Source organism: Scyliorhinus canicula, chromosome 7 (genome assembly GCF_902713615.1).
Source record: "Scyliorhinus canicula chromosome 7, sScyCan1.1, whole genome shotgun sequence".
NCBI lineage: Eukaryota > Metazoa > Chordata > Chondrichthyes > Carcharhiniformes > Scyliorhinidae > Scyliorhinus > Scyliorhinus canicula.
This window is the reverse complement of record NC_052152.1, coordinates 141,005,469-141,027,597: the sequence shown is the minus strand read 5'-3', so window position 1 is coordinate 141,027,597 and position 22,129 is coordinate 141,005,469. Positions and strand designations below refer to the sequence as shown.

At 48.0% G+C, this 22,129-nt stretch overlaps 1 protein-coding gene across 3 annotated transcripts in view; it reads right to left on the bottom strand.

Moving 5' to 3' along the window:
- The window catches only part of LOC119969422 (nuclear receptor coactivator 5-like), a 38,812-nt gene extending 33,364 nt beyond the window's left edge, over window positions 1–5,448 (bottom strand). For 2 of the 3 annotated variants that reach the window (XM_038803045.1, XM_038803046.1), the window contains exons 1-2: window positions 5,260–5,448; window positions 1,428–1,637 (exon numbers count right to left, since the gene is read on the bottom strand). In XM_038803045.1, coding sequence (XP_038658973.1) covers window positions 1,428–1,620 — 193 coding nt within the window. In that variant the 5' untranslated portion in view covers window positions 1,621–1,637; window positions 5,260–5,448. The remainder of the gene's footprint in view (window positions 1–1,427; window positions 1,638–5,259) is intronic. The other variant, XM_038803047.1, reaches the window with a different exon arrangement.
- Between the last annotated feature and the right edge of the window lie 16,681 nt (window positions 5,449–22,129).

Genomic DNA, 22,129 nt, shown 5'->3' with positions numbered 1-22,129 from the left:
AAGAGTAGGTGGTATTGCAGCCCTTTGAATGTGCTCTGCCATTTAATGAGATCATGGCTTATCTGATTGTTGGCTCCACTCCACTGTAGTTTTCAACATGTATTCAAGCAGGTAGGGAATCACAATGAAAAACCTGTCCCTACCTAGTTTCACAAAGGCTCATTCCATCAGGCAGAGTTAGTGAAAAAAGCAGATGAATTTAGTGAACTGGGCAGGTGAATTTAGTAGAATCAGTGGTCAAAATGCCATCCAATTACAAGGAGGCAATGAGTGTTTGAAAAAGATGCAGCATTAACTTGGGGAGTTGGTTTCACTTGGTGCTTAGCGCCTATACCAGCACTTGGCTGTAATTCGAGTGAAACGTTTCCTGAACACACTATCTTCCTGAAGGACATTTAAGGCAAATAAACAGTTCTTTTTGAAAGTTGAAAAGACACTGCAAGCTGCAAACTTAAAGAACCCACAAAAAATAAAAAGAATCTAAAACGTTGTTGCCCTTTAAGCAAAAACATTGTCCTCCAATCAGAAAGATTCACTTATGATAAAATTGAATTTTAATAAGCGAAATCATCCTTCATCAGGTCTTGCAGAATTGCACCTTTTGACAAATTTGTTCAAACATTGATGAAGGCCATGGACATCAAGGATAACCAATCACCTGTTAATAAGTTCAAGTGAATTATGTCAACAATGGCTTCCAAGTTGCAACTCAATAAAAAGGAAAGAAGTTGTTGCAACATACAGAATTAATGTTATACCAGAATACAAATTTGCATACTGGATAATAAGCCAGAATATGACCTACTCACAGCAGTACGTTTATGTTGCAATTATGATACTCTGGCTTTTATAGATGAGAAAAATACTTCTCCTAACTGTGCTGAGTGTAAGCACATTGTTGGTAAGACTTTATTGCAGGAAGCGGGTCAACAATCTGCATGTTTCCTGGATGCCTTGGACCAAACACCGTCAACCTTATCTGGGCGAAGGCAACCCGACATTTTTATGCACACCGTCTACTTGCGCATATCATGGTACTGACTGAACTGGATGTCGGAATCAAACTCACCTTATCCACAGACCCTGTTTAAACAATCTCCCCCTTGCAAGTTTTAAGAATTTCCATTACATTAAATGGAAATTCAGAGATGCGCAGTCAGCAAGGTTGACAAACCAATGCTTCAAATGGTTTCAGCATTTTGCTCCACCCAATCAGGAACACACTATTGGGTCAGAAGTTTTTAGGCTTGGGGCTTTCCAACTGAAATTGTTGCCAACTTCAAAGGAGCAAACGGCATCGAACAGCGCAGAGGTATCGTAGTTCAATTCTGAAATTGTGGTAACATACCTTTCAAGTAGTAACAGGTAGGACATTAAAAATCAAGTACTGGATTCAGTTGGAATGTCTAATGTTTCCAGATACTAACCATTTATCTTGCCGTATTTAATGAACATATCCTCCAAATCCTTCCTCACCATGGAGTCGGTGGGCAAATTTCCAACAAAAATGCGCCTCTCGAGATCTCGAGGATCAGCGCTGTCAGTCTTGGTACTTGCACCACGTTCACTACGCATTCGGCGTTCTCGGGACGGGCTTCTGCTTCTTCTCCGGGACATCATTTAGAATCCTTTACGTGCTTTACCACGTGAAACAAAAGAGAGAAAATTGCCATTTGCATTAGATTTCAGACGTTTCAGGAGAAATTGTTACCAAGTGCCCTGCAAGACAACTTTAAAAGTTAGATGAAACTCTGATTGTTTAAGAGCTACCATATTCAGGTTCAGTACAAATTTGTTTCCAGCATTACATGTTAAGGGGCTGGAGGTAACTTGACAAACAGCTGAGAATTTTATACCATCCAGTTTGTTGTTAAGCATTTTACAGAAATCATCTCTTTTCCGCTAACAATTGTACATCCAACTAACGTTGGTTTCTGAAAAATCAGATTAACAGGGATGCAGAAAACTAAAATCATTACCGGACATTGCAATTAGTCAACTAGCCAAATTAATTAAGATCGAAATTTAAGCAGCGATAATTTGTACCATTGCCCAGTTGTGAAGCAGGGCCCAAGTTTGCCGATGCCAAATAAACCATCAAGCCATTTTTAACATTCCAGGCTTGATAAAGAACATGGTTTAAGTTTTCACTATTATACCTACATGAAAAACGTGTGTTGCATTAATTTCCATCCAGGACGCAGAAAATGCTCCAACACACTAAGGAGTTGCTATTATTGTAATTTTTTGCCATTGATGCAATAAAATGGCAAGAGTATAACTCAGTATTACATGAGCAACAGCACTACTTACAAAGTGATTTATACCCATGGATCAGTACTTGAAATTGAACAGAACACATTCGAAGCAGATCCAACAAGCAACTGTGTCTAAATTTACACTTGTATAGTCCAGGAAACATCACTTGCATTCACCCACATTGGCAATGATGTCGACACCACCCAAAGAACACTGTTCCATTTAATGAAATTATAGTGGAAGGTAGATTGAATGTAGAAAACTTTGAAACTGATTTAAAGCTATGCACCATGTAACGGATCACATTCAAGGGGTGGTATTGAAATTGGCTAATACTGTGTGGCTCACTCCCGGAATTCTAATAAATCTCATCTTATAGATCATTTTTAGTGTATGCGAAAATGAACCTCCAGATTCTGCTGACGAAGCTTTCAACCCTTGTGCCTTTCCCAAAGCTGATCAATTGATTTTTAGTTAGGCAAACATAGCATTCACCAGAGAGCTTCTTTTAAACTTGACCTCCACAGGGAGACTGAAGCCAGATTGTAGGTACATAAAAACTAAGAGCTAGGGATGGGAGATTTTAAACAGTACCTTCAGGTTGCCCAAGTTGCAAGAGCCTTTAAAATTCTTAGCAATGAGCTGTCCTTTGCTAAGAATTTTGTTTTCGTATCTCACAAAACCCATGGCAAATGAAGACATATTACTGTAAAGCAAGAAGTTAACTAAAATTAGTGGCGGGACTGAACTCAAAATCTTCTGCATTAAGATTAGCATCAGACCCCAGGATAAAATTATTGGGTGCTGCAGAGGCAGCAGCAGGAAGAGAAGCCATCACAGGCTGCTTACAGCTGACTAAAAGTGGCTTGAGTTAAAATATTAAACCATTCCATCAGTGCAGAATGCAAAATGATATAGAAGTTACCCCAGGTTCTCAACTTTGACAAAAACAGAAGATATAACCAGCTATTGAGTTTTGAATGACTCCCCATTGCAATAACTAGGGGCATGGCAACTTAGCTCTACCTCAAAATAACATTTTCAAATAGTATTTACTTACACGCAGTCACAAATTATCAAAGTTTAACGAGTCACGGGTGGTTTTTGAATGCACAAAACGAAGTGCTGAGTATGTACCTTCTGAAAAATCTAGTGGATCAAAATTAGGTTTGACAATTAACTTTAGGACATCGAAATGTAACCTAGATATGCAACATATTGCATTTGGAAGCTAATTATGTGTCCTTTGTGGTTTTCAGCTGCGGATAGTAACGGTGTAATGCAATTTGAAACTTTTGGTGTAGGTTTGTGGTTCCCACCTTGAAACACGATCAAGCATTAGTAACAAACGTGAACTCATTGAGCTCCGAAACAAATGTGGAATACTTCCAAAGTATAACAGAAAAAGCGTACAAAATGGATATCGATACTTTATTGGAAATGCACATCGGAAAAAGATTTCAAGAGATAGAAATGCACGGTCGCACGAAATCAATCGAAAGTATCGGCACGCTGGGAAAAAGCCGAGTATTTAATTTCCCGCGAAACGGCAACTCACAACTGCATTTACTAATGTTGGATTAGAGAAATCTATCGGTGAAAATAACGTATAATTGCGATAAGTAACGCAAAAGAAATCCGAGTAACACGCTGAGCGGATGCTATCCCGTTCCCAAGGGAGCGCCGGCCATTTTAAAACAACAGCCTTCAATCGAGGAATTCGGGACGTCTCCACAAGATGCCGCCTCTTCTCTCCTCGTTCACTTCATTTGGCCCGCCCACCCGACGCCGTGGTCCAGTTACCACCACACGGGGGCTGGGAGTCCTCTCATCGCTTCTGGGCGTCCGTCATGTTACGGAGGCAACCTGAAGTGGAGGGGACGTTTCGTTTGATAACCCGGTTGACGGATGCCTGTAAAGTCTGAAGACCCGCCGCGCCTTCCGCAGCCTCTTCGCCGCGCGCGCGATTTGGAGGCACCGAGCGGGAGTGCAGTCTCCCAAGGAGCAAGCGCATATCGCATCACCCTCCGGTCTACCCATCCCCCTGCGTTAGGAGTCCGCGCAAGCGTACTGCCGGCAAATCCTCCACGTCCAACTCGGTATTGCCCCTAGTTGCCCGACCGCGCGTGCGTAGATCCACCTAACCGCTGGAGGGAAAAAAAGCGCCAACCGAGTGGCCGAACCGCGCGCTCTCCGGCCCGGGTCGTGCGCCAAACACGAGGCGCTTTATTTTGCTCAAATGAGGCATAGATAGACGTCAACCACTAACCGCCGGGACGCAGAGACACTGTTTCGAGGGGTGGTCGTCTCTGAAATAATGAAGTGCTCGATCCCCGCCCCCTCCCCTCGGTGAACATCACCCGCCCACCTTCAAACTTGCCACCGGTCAAGGAAGAGGGGAGCGGAGGGAGTTCAGCCGTGATCCGCATCGAATGATAATTACCCGATTGTCGACGGTGCAATTGGCCAATTCCGTCTCTGTCCGGAGAGCGAAAAGGATAAACTGAGGAACCTCGGATGGGCTGAAAAACGATTGAGTGCGGGGCTCGGGATACCAAATTTCCCTGTTTGTTTCTACGATGTATAATTACATCTCGCGTACAGGTGAAAAGACGAAACCAGGAGGTGGTGACTGACAAACAGGGCCTATTCTACCGCCCCCGGATAATATACACCGCCATTTTGAAGCGCTCCAGCCTTCAAACAAACTCGGAGAGCCGATCCCCCCCCCCCCCCCCCCGAAAGCGCCTCTCCGCACCTCCATACTCAGTACCCTCCTAGCTACAGCCTGAACCAGATCATCCTTTCCTTTCCCACCCAGCTCCTTTCATAGAACCACCCTATTGTTGTCGGCCATGTTGATCGAGAGGTCCCTTTGTGCGGAAAGAGAAGGGAGTACGGCCGCCATTAAGAGGTGGCGGCTTTCGCTCTAACGTCCAGAAGCGGTTTGGGCAGCTCGCGCAGCCATGTCCTCGGGACAAGAGGCCGCGGATCCCTTACCGTTGTCGAACACGAAGTTAAACTGCCACCCTCGGGGTCTGATCGCGGTGCGAGCGACTCTTTCTCGACTACTCAAACGGCTGCTAGTCCACGGTCGCCTCAGAGGTGATCGACGGCTGTTTTCGCGCATGCGTCCTGGAGCAGAGTCGCCCCCAATCGCGCATGCCCCTCACGGACGTTGAAACAAGCGGCGGTATCTGCGCGTGCGCGGCCTTTGACAGGGCGGGGCGAGGGAGCGTCCTGATCGCGCTTGCGCCCTTTCGAGCGATTATGAAAGTGCCGTCAAGGCAGCCTGTCCCCTGAAACCTCACGTTTACGTCCGACTGCCTTATGATGTAACCAAAAATTGAAAGCAACTGGCGCGGAGCTAACCCATTAAACAAATGGAGCTCTACATATTAATGTTATCAGCGATAGTGGAAGATATTTGTATTAACCATATAATTCCTCCAGTGCAGAAGGAGGCCATTCGGCCCATGGAGTCTAAACCAACCCTTTGAAAGAGCACCCACCCTGGCCCATTCCCTCACCCTATCCCTGTAACTCCGCATCTTTGGACCATGGGAGGAAACTGGAGCACCCTGAGAAACATCACAGACATAGGGAGAACATACAAACTCCACACAGACATTCAGCCAAGGCTGGAATTGAACCCTGATCCCTGGCACTGTGAGGCAGCAATGCTAACCACTATACCATCCTGCTACCCTATTTCGGTGGATATTCTGTGCTACTCCAGGCCTACCTGAACTCAGAAGAAGCAGAGAAACTGGAGGGACCGCCACCCTGACAGATCAGGAGCAGATCTATGATGAGGTTTGCAGCATTATTAAGGAGCTGTCAAATTTTGAATATAGCTGACCACCATTTTCTGAGAAATTTATTTCTTGTTCAGATTGCACTAGTCAAGGACTATGAAAAAGTAATTTAGCCATCTCGTATACAGATGAAAATCAAACCTATTTCAAGAATAAAAGCTTGACAGCATTACAAACTGCCAGCCTTCCATCCTCTGAGATGATAGTTTGTGGCTGGGTAGTCAATTTGTGTTAAACATTGCCTGGTGTGGTTCAGTGATGCCACTCTGGCATGGAAATCTTTGCTGCACTAAAGTGGGCTGAGAAGGGACTGGATTTGCTGTTTTCTCTAGGTCCTCTACTCAGGCAGCCTTTTTTCCTCTTGTACAGTCAGCCTCCAATGATCTCAGGCCATTTGGGGCAATCTATTGTGTGTTGATGACCGGCATCTTCAAAACTGGTTGCTGGTGTCCTTGTAGAAGATGTCTGAATGTCTAAAAGACCATGACTAGTTCACAGCAGTTTCTATCACAGCATTATATCCCCTTTTAACTTCCGAAACAAAGTTGTTTTTTCAGTGGTACTGTTCACAATTGTTGTCATTGCCTAAACCTGGCTAGTAATAATAATCTTTTATTGTCGCACGTATGAAGTTACTGTGAAAAGCCCCTAGTCGCCACATTCCAGCACCTGTTCGGGTAATGAGCCAGTACGGGAATTGAACCCGTGCTGCTGGCCTGGTTCTGCATTATAAGCCAGTTGTCTAACCCACTGAGCTAAACCGGCCCGGTCAGCAATTTAAAAAAAAAAAATTTTATTCAAATTTTTCAACAACAAATTTTCTCCCAACAGTTAAAGTAAACAAGGTGTAAAACTAAACAGAAAAAGAACCCCCCCCCCAATACAAAGTAATAAATAATAACAATACAAGAAAGAAAATAGCAAACGCACCGTCGCAAAAACAAACCCCCTTAACAAACCCCGAACCCACCCCCCGCCCCGGTTGCTGCTGAGACTGATCACTCTCTACCCCTCCGCCAGGAAATCGAGAAAAGGCTGCCACCGCCGGAAGAACCCTTGCACCGACCCCCTCAGGGCAAACTTAACCTATTCCAGCCTGATGAACCCGGCCATGTCATTGATCCAGGCCTCCGGGCTTGGGGGCTTCGCGTCCCTCCTCTGTAAGAGAATCCTACGCCGGGGTACGAGAGACGCAAAGGCTAGAGTACCGGCCTCTCTCGCCTCCTGCACTCCCGGCTCCGATGCTACCCCAAAGATCGCGAGCCCCCAGCCCGGCTCCACCCTGGAACCGACCACCCTGGACAAGGTCCCTGCCACCCCCTTCCAAAACCCCTCCAACACCGGACATGCCCAAAACATGTGGGTGTGGTTCGCCGGGCCTCCCGAACACCTCCCACACTTGTCCCCCCCCCCCCCCCCCAAAGAACCGGCTCATCCTGGCCCCAGTCATGTGCGCCCTATGCAGCACCTTCAGCTGAATTAAGCTGAGCCGTGCGCAAGAAGAGGACGAGTTCACCCTCCCTAGGGCATCCGCCCACGTCCCATCGTCAATCTCTTCCCCAGCCCCTCCTCCCACTTCACTTTCAGCTCCTCCACCGAGGCCTCCACCTCTTCCTGCATCATCTGATAAATCGGCAAGATCCTTCCCTCACCGACCCACGTCCCCGAGAGCACCCTATCCTGCACCCCCCTAGGTGGCAGCAGCGGGAACTCCGCCACCTGCTGCTTAACAAACGCCCTAATCTGCATATACCTGAAAGCATTCCCAGGGGGGAGGCCCCACTTCCCCTCCAACTTCTGTAGAGTCGCAAACTTCCCGTCGAGGAAAAAGTCCCCCATCCACCTGATGCCTGCCCTATGCCAACTAAAAAACCCACCATCCATTCTCCCTGGTGCAACCCGGTGATTGCCCCGTATTGGGGCCCACACTGAGGCCTTCACTTCCCCCCTGTGCCGCCTCCACTGCCCCCAAATTTTGAGGGACGCCACCACTACCGGACTCGTGGAATATCTTGCCAGGGGGAGTGGAAGCGGGGCCGTCACCAATGCCTCCAAACTCGTACCCACACAGGACGCCACCTCCAACCTCTTCCATGCGGCACCCTCCCCCTCCATCACCCACCTGCGAATCATTGCCACATTCGCAGCCCAGTAATACCCACACAGGTTGGGCAGCGCCAAACCGCCTGCCTCCCTTCTTCGCTCCAGGAATACCCTCCTCACTCTCGGGGTCTACCGCGCCCACACGAACCCCAGAATACTCTTGTTCACCCTCTTGAAAAAAGCCTTCAGAATCAATATGGGGAGGCACTGGAAAAGAAACAAAAACCTCAGAAGCACCGTCATCTTAACCGACTGGACCCTACCCGCCAAAGAGAGTGGTAGCGCGTTCCACCTCCTGAACTCCTCGTCCATCTGTTCCACCAGCCTCGAAAAGTTTATCCTGTGCAGGGCCCCCCAGCTCCTAGCTATCTGGATCCCAAGATATCTAAAGCTCCTCTCCGCCCTCTTCAACGGGAGCTCTCCTATCTCCTTCTCCTGGTCCCCCAGGTGCAGCACAAACAGCTCACTTTTCTCCACGTTGAGCTTGTAGCCCGAAAAGTCCCCAAACTCCCCAAGTATCTTCAACACCCCTGGCATCACCCCTGCCGGATTCGCGATGTACAACAGTAAATCATCTGCGTACAACGACAACCGGTGCTCCCCCCCCCCCCCCCCCCCCCCCCCCCGCACAATCCCCCTCCAGTTCTTCGAATCCCTCAGCGCCATGGCCAAGGGCTCAATCGCTAACGCGAAGAGCAGGGGAGCCAAGGGGCACCCCTGCCTCGTCCCCCGGGAAAGCCGAAAGTCCTCCGACCTCCTCCCATTCTCCACCACACTCGCCACCGGGGAGCTGTACAGCAACCTCACCCAACTGATGAATCCCTCACCAAACCCGAACCTCCTCAGCACTTCCCACAGGTAGCTCCACTCCACCCTGTTCGATGCTACTATTTCCGCCTCCCCAGCTGCCGACGCCATCGTCATAACATTAAGAAGCCGCCATACATTGACATTCAGTTGCCTCCCCTTCACAAACCCCGTTTGGTCCTCATGGATAACCATCGGGCCCACATCTTCCACCCTTCTGGACAGGACCTTCACCAACAACTTTGCATCCAAGTTGAGAAGCGAAATCGGCCTGTAAGACCCACACTGGAGGGGGTCCTTATCCCGCTTCAGGATCCGTGAAATTATTGCTCACCATTCAGGGTCCTCACAAGCAGCGGGCCCAGCAGATCTGAAAACTTCTTGTAAAACTCCACCGGGAACCCATCAGGTCCCGGTGCTTTCCCTGTCTGCATGCTCCCCAGCGCCTCCATCAGCTCCCCCAACTCAATTGGGGCCCCCAGACCCTCCACCCGCTCATCCTCTACTCTTGGGAACTCCAGCCTATCCAGAAAACGGTCCATCCCGCCCACCTCCCTAGGGGGCACCGCCCGGTACAGCCCCTCGTAAAAGGATCTGAACACCCCATTAATGTCCCTGCCACCTCGCACCAAGTTCCCTCCTGCATCTGTGACTCCTCCTATCTCTCTCGCTGCCTCCCGCTTCCGGAGCTGGTGGGCCAGCATCTGACTTACCTTCTCCCCATACTCACCTTCTCCCCATACTCATATACCGCCCCCTGCGCCCTCCCCCACTGCACCTCCGCCTTCCGGGTGGTCAGTATATCAAACTCCGCTTGGAGACTGCGACGCTCCCTCAAAAGCCCCTCCTCCGGGACATCCGCGTACCTCCTGTCCACCCTTACCATTTCTTCCACCAGCCTCTCCCTCTCAACCCTCTCCCTGTACGCCCGAATGGATAACAGCTCCCCTCTAACCACTTCCTTCAGCGCTTCCCAAACCACCCCAACTTGCACCTCCCAGTTATCGTTGGCTTCCAAATACCCCTCTATACCCCTACAGACCCGCCCACATACTTCCTCCTCTGCCAGAAGCCCCACATCTAACCTCCACAGTGGGCGCTGATCCTTCCCCTCCCCCAGCTCCAGGTCCACCAAATGCGGAGCATGGTCAGATATGGCTATCGCCGAATACTCCGCCCCCACCACTCTCAGGATTAGCGCCCTGCGGAGAACAAAAAAGTCAATCCGGGAATAAGCCTTGTGGACATGGGAGAAAAAGGAGAACTCCCTACTCTCCAGCTTCAAAAATCTCCAAGGGTCTACCCCTCCCATCTGATCCATGAACCCCCTCAGCACCGAGGCCACCGCCGGCCTCTTACCCATCCTAGACTTCGAACGATCCAGAGCCGGATCCAACACCGTATTAATGTCCCCTCCCAAGATCTCCAGGTCCAGTATCTGGCTCAACATTCGCCGCATGAAGCCCGCATCATCCCAGTTGGGGGCGTACACATTGACCAGAACCACCCGGTCCCCCTGAAGTCTACCACTCATCATTACGTATCTACCTGCACTGTCCGCCACCACATTCGACAAGCTCTTGCCAACTAAGATCGGCACCCCTCGATTCTTCGCATCAAGCCCCAAGTGAAACACCTGCCCCACCCAGCCTCTTCACAGCATCACCTGATCCGCCACCTTAAGGTGCGTCTCCTGGAGCATAGCTACACCCGCTCCCAGCCCCTTCAGGTGTGCGAAGACCCGGGACTGCTTCACCGGTCCATTCAGGCCCCTCACGTTCCATGTGACCAGCCGAATCTGGGGGGTCTTCCCCCTCCCTCTGCGCCGGTCAGCCATAGCTCTCCCTCGGCTCACCACGTGCCCAGAGAACCCCCCAGGCCCGTTCCCCATGGTGGCAGACCCCCCCAGCCTCCCCCTTCACCAGCTGTTTCCCTACGGCCCCTGCAGCAGCAACCCAGTACCCCCCCCCCCCCCACCACAAGCTAGGGCCCCCCTCCAGTTGCGTAAAACCTGCCATTGTACTTCCGTATGTCAGCCGACTCCTGCTGACCCCGGCTGCTCCCGCCATCCCGACGACCCCCCCCCCCGATGCAACACAACCACCAATCCCCCTCCCAGTGCCGGCCCCGTCCCCTCCTCCTCCAGCACGGGAAGAAAGCCCGCGCTTCCATCCTAAACCCCGCCCTCCCGACCCGACACACGGGAAAAAGATGGGCACCTGACCCAGCGGGACCGCGAACAGCTCCCCAACCCTCCACCAGTGAAAAAACTAAAAAGCACACCAATAAATAAATAACAGCCCCAAAAAGCGAAAAAACAGAACAGCGAAAAGACAACATCTAAGACAGCCAATAAAAACGAAAGGATACCAAGGAGGACAGAGCCTCCGGACTATGTACATCATTCCCCAGTCCTCAGTTCGAGTTCAACTTCTCTGCCTGGACAAAGGCCCAGGCCTCCTCTGGAGAGTCAAAGTAGAGCAGGCAGTCCTTGTAAGTGACCCAGAGGCGAGCCGGCTGTAACAGGCCAAACTTCACCCCCTTCCTGTGAAGCACTCCCTTCGCCCGATTGAAACCAGCCCTTCTCTTCGCCACCTCCGCACTCCAGTCCTGATAGATCCTGATCTCTGCATTCTCCCACTTGCTGCTCCTTTCCTTCTTCGCCCATCTCAGCACACACTCACGGTCAACGAAATGGTGAAAACGGACCAGCACCGCCCTAGGCGGCTCATTCGGCCTAGGCTTCCTCAACAGCACTCGATGGCCCACTCCAGCTCCAAGGGTCCTTGGAACGACCCCGCGCCCATTAACAAATTCAGCATCACAACCACGTAGGCCCCCAAATCCGAACCTTCCAACCCTTCCGGGAGGCTCAAAATCCGCAGGTTCTTCCGACGGGAGCGGTTCTCCATCTCCTCCATCCTTGCCAGCCATTTCTTGTGAAGCGCCTCGTGCGACTCCACCTTCACTGCCAGGCCCAGGAGGTCATCCTCGCTCACCGAGGCCTTTTGCTGCAGCTCCCAGATCTCCGCACTCTGAGCCGCCTGAGTCGCCATGAGCTTGTCCAGCGAGGCCTTAAACGGCTCCAGGATCTCAGCTTTCAGCTCTCTGAAGCAGCTCCTGCGCCCACTGCAGCCGGTTCCCCGCCCGCCGCCATCTTGTTTTTCCTGCCTCGCACCTTTCTCTGCTCCAAAGCCCCGCTCCTGGTCCAGTCCATCCACCGGCAGATGAGCACAGTGGATGTGTTCCCACCAGGGAAAAGTCCAACCAGTACCGCTGCGGGCCCTTAAAAGAGCCCGAAAGTCCAAAAATAGCGGGAGCTACCGAACGTGCGGCTTAGCTCCGCATCGCCGCAACCGGAAGTCCAATCCCCGGTCAGCAATTTTAATTGTACAGCACTGGCCTAACTGAAACAGATGGAATGGCATTGGTTATGTTAAGTGTTATCTGGAAGCAGGAAAATCAGGGGTGAGACGGAATCTGATGGGGACAGCACAAGGAGATGTTAATGAGGTTGAGGCTGCAAGTGGGATTGTTTCTACACTTAAGAGTAGCAGTTAAGGTTGGGTGGAAGTTAATGGAAGCAAACTTACTGTAGTAATCCACGGGAGGCAGGAGTTCCGTCACCACACCAATATTTATTTACAATAACGATATTACAGGAGCAGCTACAAACAGTGCTGCTAGCAATCCAGTCAACTTAAGACTGTCTCACAAAGCCTATACAGGTGCTTATATGGGCCCCCTCAATGAGCTATCATTGAGGCAGCTCATACTCCAATTGGCCAACCAAGAAAGCCAATTGGAGTTCATTACACCCCTCCTCTCGCCCCCCCCCCCCCCCCCCCCTCCCAAGGTCCAAGGAATTCCTGCCAGCTGACATTACTCTGAGCTTCTTCCTGCTCCTCATGTCTGGGTCTGTCATCTCTGTGTCGTCCGCCGGGTCATTCTCCGAAGTGGGTGGGGTGTACCTTATAGGTGCCAGTCTTTTCCTTGACGACCTCCTTGGAAGTTGTTCTTCCTCGTCCTTGGGGAGAGATGTCGCTGCGGCCTCGTCGAACATGTCCATCTCCGACTCTGACGACTGGATGACGGGGTCTGGAGAAATTGCTCGGGGCTGGGGTATGGGTATCCTTTCCGTCTGGGCTATCCCAGCTTGAGGCGGTCCTGCTTCGCCTGCCTCCAGGTGTGGTTCCGCTGCCCTTATTTGGTCTCGGTGTTTCTTCAGCACCTTACCTCCTATCGAAACCTCATAGGATATGGGCCCTGTTTGGGACTCTACCGTGTGTCCATGTGTTGCAAACGAGGCCCTGAGCTTATCAATTGTCGATGCGGTGCTTGCCGCATTTACCCGGTGGACGTCCAACCATTTGGAGTGAGCGTCCACTATCACCAAAAACATTGAGCCCATGAAAGGGCCGGCTTGGTCAATATGCAGGCGGGTCCACGGTCTGCCTGGCCACCAAACGTAGCTTCGAGCTAGCATCCAAAGAAAAGAAAGGTTATCAGAGGGAGGATTAGGCAGCCATGGCTGACAAAGGAAGTCAGGGAATGCATCAAGGCAAAAAAGAGAGCCTATAATGTGGCAAAGAGTAGTGGGAAGTCAGAAGATTGGGAAGGCTACAAAAACAAACAGAGGATAACAAAGAGAGAAATAAGGAAGGAGAGGATCAAATATGAAGGTAGGCTAGCCAGTAACATTAGGAATGATAGTAAAAATTTCTTTAAATACATTAAAAACAAACGGGAGGCAAAAGTAGACATTGGGCCGCTCCAAAATGACGCTGGTAATCTAGTGATGGGAGACAAGGAAATAGCTGAGGAACTTAATAAGTACTTTGCGTCAGTCTTCACAGTAGAAGACATGAGTAATATCCCAACAATTCAGGAAAGTCAGGGGGCAGAGTTGAATATGGTTGCCATCACAAAGGAGAAAGTGCTAGAGAAACTAAAAGGTCTGAAAATTGATAAATCTCCGGGCCCAGATGGGCTACATCCTAGAGTTCTAAAGGAGATAGCTGAAGAAATAGTGGAGGCGTTAGTTATGATCTTTCAAAAGTCACTGGAATCAGGGAAAGTCCCAGAGGATTGGAAAATCGCTGTTGTAACCCCCCTGTTCAAGAAGGGAACAAGAAAAAAGATGGAAAATTATAGGCCAATTAGCCTAACCTCGGTTGTTGGCAAAATTCTAGAATCCATCGTTAAGGATGAGATTTCTAAATTCTTGGAAGTGCAGGGTCGGATTAGGACAAGTCAGCATGGATTTAGTAAGGGGAGGTCGTGCCTGACAAACCTGTTAGAGTTCTTTGAAGAGATAACAAATAGGTTAGACCAAGGAGAGCCAATGGATGTTATCTATCTTGACTTCCAAAAGGCCTTTGACAAGGTGCCTCACGGTAGACTGCTGAGTAAAATAAGGGCCCATGGTATTCGAGGCAAGGCACTAACATGGATTGACGATTGGCTGTCAGACAGAAGGCAGAGAGTTGGGATAAAAGGTTCTTTTTCGGAATGGCAACCGGTGACAAGTGGTGTCCCGCAGTGTTCAGTGTTGGGGCCACAGCTGTTCTCTTTATATATTAACGATCTAGATGACGGGACTGGGGGCATTCTGGCCAAGTTTGCCGATGATACAAAGATAGGTGGAGGGGCAGGTAGTATTGAGGAGGTGGGGAGGCTGCAGAAAGATTTAGACAGTTTAGGAGAATGGTCCAAGAAGTGGCTGATGAAATTCAACGTGGGCAAATGCGAGGTCTTGCACTTTGGAATAAAGAATAGAGGCATGGACTATTTTCTAAACGGTGACAAAATTCATAATGCTAAAGTGCAAAGGGACTTGGGAGTCCTAGTCCAGGATTCTCTAAAGGTAAACTTGCAGGTTGAGTCCGTAATTAAGAAAGCAAATGTAATGTTGTCATTTATCTCAAGAGGCTTGGAATATAAAAGCAGGGATGTACTTCTGAGGCTTTATAAAGCACTAGTTAGGCCCCATTTAGAATACTGTGAGCAATTTTGGGCCCCACACCTCAGGAATGACATACTGGCACTGGAGCGGGTCCAGCGGAGATTCACACGGATGATCCCAGGAATGGTAGGCCTAACATACGATGAACGTCTGAGGATCGTGGGATTATATTCATTGGAGTTTAGGAGGTTGAGGGGAGATCTAATAGAAACTTACAAGATAATGAATGGCTTGGATAGGATGGACGTAGGGAAGTTGTTTCCATTAGCAGGGGAGACTAGGACGCGGGGGCACAGCCTTAGAATAAAAGGGAGTCACTTTAGAACAGAGATGAGGAGAAATTTCTTCAGCCAGAGAGTGGTAGGTCTGTGGAATTCATTGCCACAGAGGGCGGTGGAGGCCGGGACGTTGAGTGTCTTTAAGACAGAAATTGATAAATTCTTGATTTCTCGAGGAATTAAGGGCTATGGGGAGAGAGCGGGTAAATCGAGTTGAAATCAACCATGATTGAATGGTGGAGTGGACTCGATGGGCCGAATGGCCTTACTTCCGCTCCTATGCCTTATGGTCTTATCTTCATTTTAGACACCCCTGGGTGTCCGTGATGTAACTCAGTTAAGATTGCCTGACGGCCCTGAGCTGGGACTATTACCCGGGCTCCCCATAATAGGACACCGTCTTCTACGGTTATTTGGTCCCTTCTGCTCCAGTATGGGTGCATCTGGGGCCCACTGGTCTTTCCAGTTCCCCTGTTAGCAGTAAATGCTTCACCTTGGCTAAAACTGGGTCTTTTTGCGTCCACAACCGAATATGTTGTGCGTCTACTGGTAGGGTGTCCAAAAAATTTAGAGTCATTACTGTCTCCTCTACTTTTGGTATTTGCGGCGGAGTGTCCGGGAGGGGAAGTCTGCTCAAAGCATCTGCATTTGCTACTCACGTTCCCGGTCTGTGCTCCAGAATGTATCTGTACGCTGCCAGTAGCAACACCCAGCGTTGGATTCTAGCTGATGCAATCGGGGGTATTGACTTGTCTTCTTTTAATAACGCTAATAACGGCTTATGGTCCGTCACTATGGTGAATTTCCGCCCGTACAGATACTGGTGAAATTTTTTTACTGCCAGTCCTTCCTTCTCGATTTGGGCGTACTTCCTCTCAGCCATCGCCAAGGTCCTCGAAGCATAGGCTATTGGCCATTCTTCCCCATTCCTTCCTCTATGGGCTAAGACGGCTCCTACCCCGTAGGGGGATGCATCACAAGTGACCACCAACTCCTTCCTTGGGTCATAATGCTCTAGGACACTTTCGGATGATAGCTGTTCCTTAATGTGCCTAAATGCTCGGTTTTGGCGGGCGGACCATTTCCATTCTTGCCCCTTTTTTAGTAGCTGGTGGAGGGGTTCTAGGATGGACGCCCTATTTTCAATTAATTTTCCATAATAGGTTACCAACCCTAGAAATGATCGTAACTCCTGGACCGTGGTGGGAGCTGGGGCTTCTTTTATTGCCCTTACTCTGTCTTCTAATGGGTGTAAGCCAGACCCGTCTACTTTATATCCCAGGTACGTCACTTGTGGGGCCAGAAAAATTAATTTTTCTCTTTTTAGCCGTACGCCTGCCTTTGCGAAACGCCTGAGTACTTCCTCCAGGTTCCTTAACTGTTCCCTGTTTGTCCTACCCGTGATTAAGACATCGTCCAAATAAATCGCCACCTGCGGTAGTCCCTGCAGAATATTTTCCATCGTACGCTGGAATATAGCGCAGGCTGATGACACTCCGAAAGGTAGCCTAGTATAACGAAAAAGGCCCTTCAGGGTGTTGATCGTAGCGAACTTCTGGGAGTCCTTGTCCAGTTTTAACTGCAGGTAGGCGTGGCTCATGTCCAGTTTCGTGAACAAAAGCCCACCTGCCAATTTGGCATATAGGTCGTCTATTTTCGGGATTGAGTATTTGTCCAGCAGTGCGTATTTGTTTACCGTCTGTTTGAAATCTCCACAGAGACGTATCGAACCGTCTGGCTTCAAAATTGGTACCACCGGCGCTGCCCATTCCACATCGCTGTGTAGAATCTGTACCTACGCAAAACGAGGGGTGGTTTTGGGTCGTAGTGCTCTTTCACCAATTCCGTTACTTCTTGGAAAGTTTTCGTGTCCGGCACATCGGGATAAGTCAGACTACGTATAATGGCGAAAGCTTTCACCTGTATAATATCAAACTCCCTCTCCTTGCCTCAACCTACATTTGCTACCACATTCATACTTTTGTTACCTCCAACATTGACTAATACAATATTATTATGGCCTCTCATTTCCCACCCTTTATAAATTTCAACTGATCAAAACCACTACTGCAGTACCCTATCCTGCTCAAACGTCACTCCTGCACTTGCATAACATCAGCTCCCTAAGGTCTCTATTTTAAAATTTTCAAGTTCGGGTTCAAACCCCTTAAAGGTCTTACCTCCCCACTATTCATGCAACTTCCTACACCACTCCAATCCTCAGATAATTCAGCATGCATCCAACACTGGCGACCTGCAATCACCAAGCTTTCGTCAGCCATTTAGGCCTAAGATCCAGAATTTCCACTAAATCATTTGGCCACTTGTCCTTTGCTTCGTTCATAAAATACTCCTCTTTCACCAAGCTTTCAATCACATTTCTTGATATATATTTTTTAATCAAACGTGGAGGAACAGTCACATGACTGCTAATTAAACGTTTATTAAACATGAAAAATAGATTAAAATGCAATACTCCTTTACTTCCCTCCCTTAGGTTAACAATTACACACAGATTTTAAGATTAACATGGATAACAAAGCACATTTAAAGTTACAATGGTCTCATTGACACACAAAGTTATTTTATATAGGTACACTGATTGGCTGTGGTCAAATACACTCTCTGCTTTGAAAACTAAGTTAAGATTTGTGGATTTGTTTCTCAGCATACCCCCCAGATGATTGCCATTGGGGAGATTCCAAACACAACTCCCAAAACATGCTTTGAAACTTTCTCTCATAATCATGCTTTCCATTGGTGCATTTCATCCAAACTCCACTCCCTGTTTTGCAAAAGAGCCTTTTGAATAGTTTCTGCTCCACTTTTGCCATTAACTCTACTCCAGGTTTTACACCAGCCCCTTTTATGATTTCTTTGTCTTGACTGCTTTTACACACTTGAGATCCAGCCACCAATTTCCACAGTTTTTTTCAATTCACATTCCACAATCTCTCAATCCTGAAAATTACTTCAGATGTATTTCTGGCATCTCAGCCTTTCTCTGAGCTCTGTCTGTCTTCACTTTTTATTTCAATAGAAAACTTTATTTCTGAAGCGACTTTGTCTCCCACTGAACAGGACAAGATGTACTTTAGCACCCCCCCCCCCCCCCTCCCCCCAGGAATTAGGAAAATAGAAGTTCGATCACATCTCTGTCCCACCGAACACTCCACTGTGTGTGTGCTCAAAATAAGTGAGAGGAATACTGGTGCAATGGCGGCAGCATTTCAGCACTCACTCCTGTCTATTTACTGACTAGCCCTCTGTTCTTGTACCCTCAGCCTCCGACCTCCTGAAAACTACTTCTCATTTCTCTAGTTTTCTTCACTAGCTGCTCTTTAGATAACCATTTTCTTACAGCAAAACTAAGAGAGAGATGTTCCTCTTTAGCTTTCTAAAACCACTGCTTTTAGCAGAGCTGTGGGAACTGTTCCCTCTCCAGCTGTCTATCTGCAACCTGCTGTAACTTCCAGCTACAAACTAAAGAACAAAGGAAAACATTTCCCTTACAAGTACCTCTAGTTGCTAAGTGACAATATTTATTCTTCACAACAAAGCTCTCTCTATCACAATAGAATTCCAGTTGGAACTGAAACCAGGGGCTGGTTTAGCTCGTAGGGGCTGGTTTAGCTCAGGGGCTGGTTTAGCTCACAAGGCTAAATCGCTGGCTTATCAAGCAGACCAAGCAGGCCAGCAGCACGGTTCGATTCCCGTACCAGCCTCCCCGGACAGGCGCCGGAATGTGGCGACTAGGGGCTTTTCACAGTAACTTCATTGAAGCCTACTCGTGACAATAAGCGATTTTCATTTCATTTTCACCAACCCCCGCTAATGCTTTTTCCCAGCATGAACCCCAAATTTATGACCCCTTCAGGCACAGAAACATCAAATTAAACCCACCTAAAAACTATACCCTATTTCCAATGTTTACTAATAAAAATATAAAATCCCGTAAAACTACTTTTGTTTTCCTAAGAAAATGCACAACAAAGTAAGTTTGAAAATTGAATCGGAGTGACCACATTGGTCAGTTTGTGGCACTTGTTGGTTTTCATTTGTAGGTGTCAAACCTGCATTGTCAAGCTAATTGTTATTTGTTAAATTGAACTAATTGGGATCATCACTCCTTTGCATGTCGGCATATATTTTCTTCCAGTCCAGGAGTTTGTGTTCAAACCCTTCCATAGGGGCTTTTCACAGTAACTTCATTGAAGCCTACTTGTGACAATAAGCGATTATTATTATGGCCTATGTCTTGTAAAAACCCTTTCCAGCCCCACAACCTTCCAAGATCTCTGCTCCTCCAATTCTGGCATTTTGTGGATCTACAATTTTTATCACTCCATTACTAGCAGCCATGCCTTCAGCTGCCTTGAACCAAAGCGCTGTTCGAGGCTTTGAACTCTCTTTCTTCCTGTCACCAACGACTGAACACACACCCACCACTTTGACCAAACCTTTGGTCACCTATTCTAAAACTCTGGGATAACTTTTGTCTGTGAATCATCTTGGGTAATTTTTCTATATTAAAAGCCACACATAAATGCAAGATTTTAATGTTTCTCTGCCACATGGACCCTTTGTATGTATGACAGAAGGTGACATCCTGCATGTAATAGATTTGGACTAGGCATACGACTTATTATCAGGGCATATTCTTTCCTGCCTGGCCCTATATTTTTCCACTCCCGTTGGCCATATTGATGCAAAAGATCTTTGAGGCTGTTTCTCTTTTCATAATTTTATCCCCGGTCACTTAGTTGACTTCTACACATTTGCCTGGTTTCTGGTTCTCTTCTAATACAGCTGTAGCATTTTGCTAGTTCTACTGAAAGTCTCAACTCAATCACCAGTTCTGGTCAATTACAAACATTGTTCAGTAATTGGATACTTGCCTCTGTCTTCTGCCTGGAGATTCTGCTCTCAGTCATCTTCCATACTGACAGCTATTTTTCCTCACTGCTGTTCAAGTTTATCTAATTACATTTAAAAAGTATTAATGGCACATTTAAATATAAAATCCTCTTGTCACAATTACACATTCATTTGTAACAAGCATCAATATATAATTGCAACTATTGCTTTTTCATAACTAGCACGTTTCAGAATCCTTTCCTTTGAGCCTCTGATTCATTGAGGATAGAACGATATCTGGTGTGGGAAATGGCATTTGAAACTAATTCAGCTGGCGATGCTGATGTGAAGCAGAGTTTAAAGCACTTTGTCATGGATAATCATGGAGATTTTGACTAAATTTGTATTTTATCTGTCTGAGGTTCCTTGCTGTTAGTAGCAGGAGCCAAAAGGAGTAAAAAATATTCCATCCCCGAGTACTAACAATTATAACATTTGCTACCATGGTACAAATCAGAGTTCTTAAATCTCTTCAACTACTCCTTTCGAGGAGCACTTGCATCTCTCTTATTTAAAAACATTAAAATAGATTAGCGGCAAGTCTCCTACAGGTGCTCAGGCAGATAAATCAATGCATCTTCTCCCTCAGACCAAGTGTTCATTTCCCAATTGTAGTTTCACTTCTTGAATTTGTATGAATGTTAGATTTAACCAGCAACAAGAGTTACTTTGGCTAAATTGGCAGTACGGCTTTTCACAGTAACTTCATTGCAGTGTTAATAATGTAAGCCTATTTGTGACAATAAAGATTATTATTAACTTGTTCTTGAACGACAAAGTGGTAAAAACTTGAGCACATAATCAAGGCTCACACTTCATTGCAGATTCCTGTTTCAACCTCAATCTGAGGGAGTTTGCCATTATTGCATGTATTGATTTCAAGTGTAATGTTAAACTGGACCTCCGGTGGTGGCCATGGAATGAATGGTCACACATTTGGTGACTCCCGCTCGAGGTGGAATTTTCTGGTCCTTCCCCATCTAATTTGAGGGCTGTTTGCTGGCAAATGGTGCATAAGCACTGAAGGATTGCAATACTCCTCCGGTGGTGTTGATTTATGACTTACCAGATGAGGAATTAACAAATAAGAGGCAGCAGCTTGACTGCCTGAATATTTGAGGTAGGACAAGAAAAAGATGGCGGAAGGCACGGGAGTATCATCTGCCTCGTCCACAGAGCAGCTCATGAACGTTTTAAAGAAGTTCCAACTGCAGAGGAAGGAGACCAGAGAGTATCTGGCTGAGGTGGTGGAACCGCTTAGAGTGGCTATGGAGAGAGTGGAGCAGAGGCTGGAGGTGCAGGGTCTGGCACTCCAGAAGGTGGAGGAGGTGATGTGGGAGCACGGGTTCCAGCTGCCTTGCTGGAGGTGGAGATGGTGCTGGTGGCAAACAGCCAAAAAAGCTTGAGGGAGAAGGAGGAGGACCTCGAGAATCGCTCCAAGAAGGAGAATCTACGGATCGTGGGGATACCTGAGGGGTTCGAAGGAGGCCGCTAAATATGTGGCAAAGCTGATGGGGGAAGAGTCTTTGATTGCTCCTCAAGGTGGAGTGGGCAGACAGGGCACTGAGGAGGAGGCCGAAAGTGGGATCTACCAAGGGTGGTGGTGGTGAGGCATCATTTTCTTGATAAGGATTAAATCATGAGATGCGTGAGGCAGACAAAGAAGTACACCTGGGAGGGGAGCAAGCTGAGAATATTCCAGGAGCTGGATGTGGAGTTGGCCAAGTGACGGGGTGGCTACAGCCAGATCAAGGCCGTCCTCTACAAGGAGGGGATGAAGCTGGGGTGCTGTACACTGCTTGTTTGTGGGTCATGCATCAGAATCAGGAGTTTTATTTTGATACGTCGGAGGAGGCGAGTGAGTTTATGAGAGACCGCTGATTGGGAGGTGTGAGGACATTGAACTTTGGAGATGTTAAATGTGGGTTCACAGGATGGATGGATTGGTGAATTTAATGAGAATGGGAGCAGAGAGAGTGAGT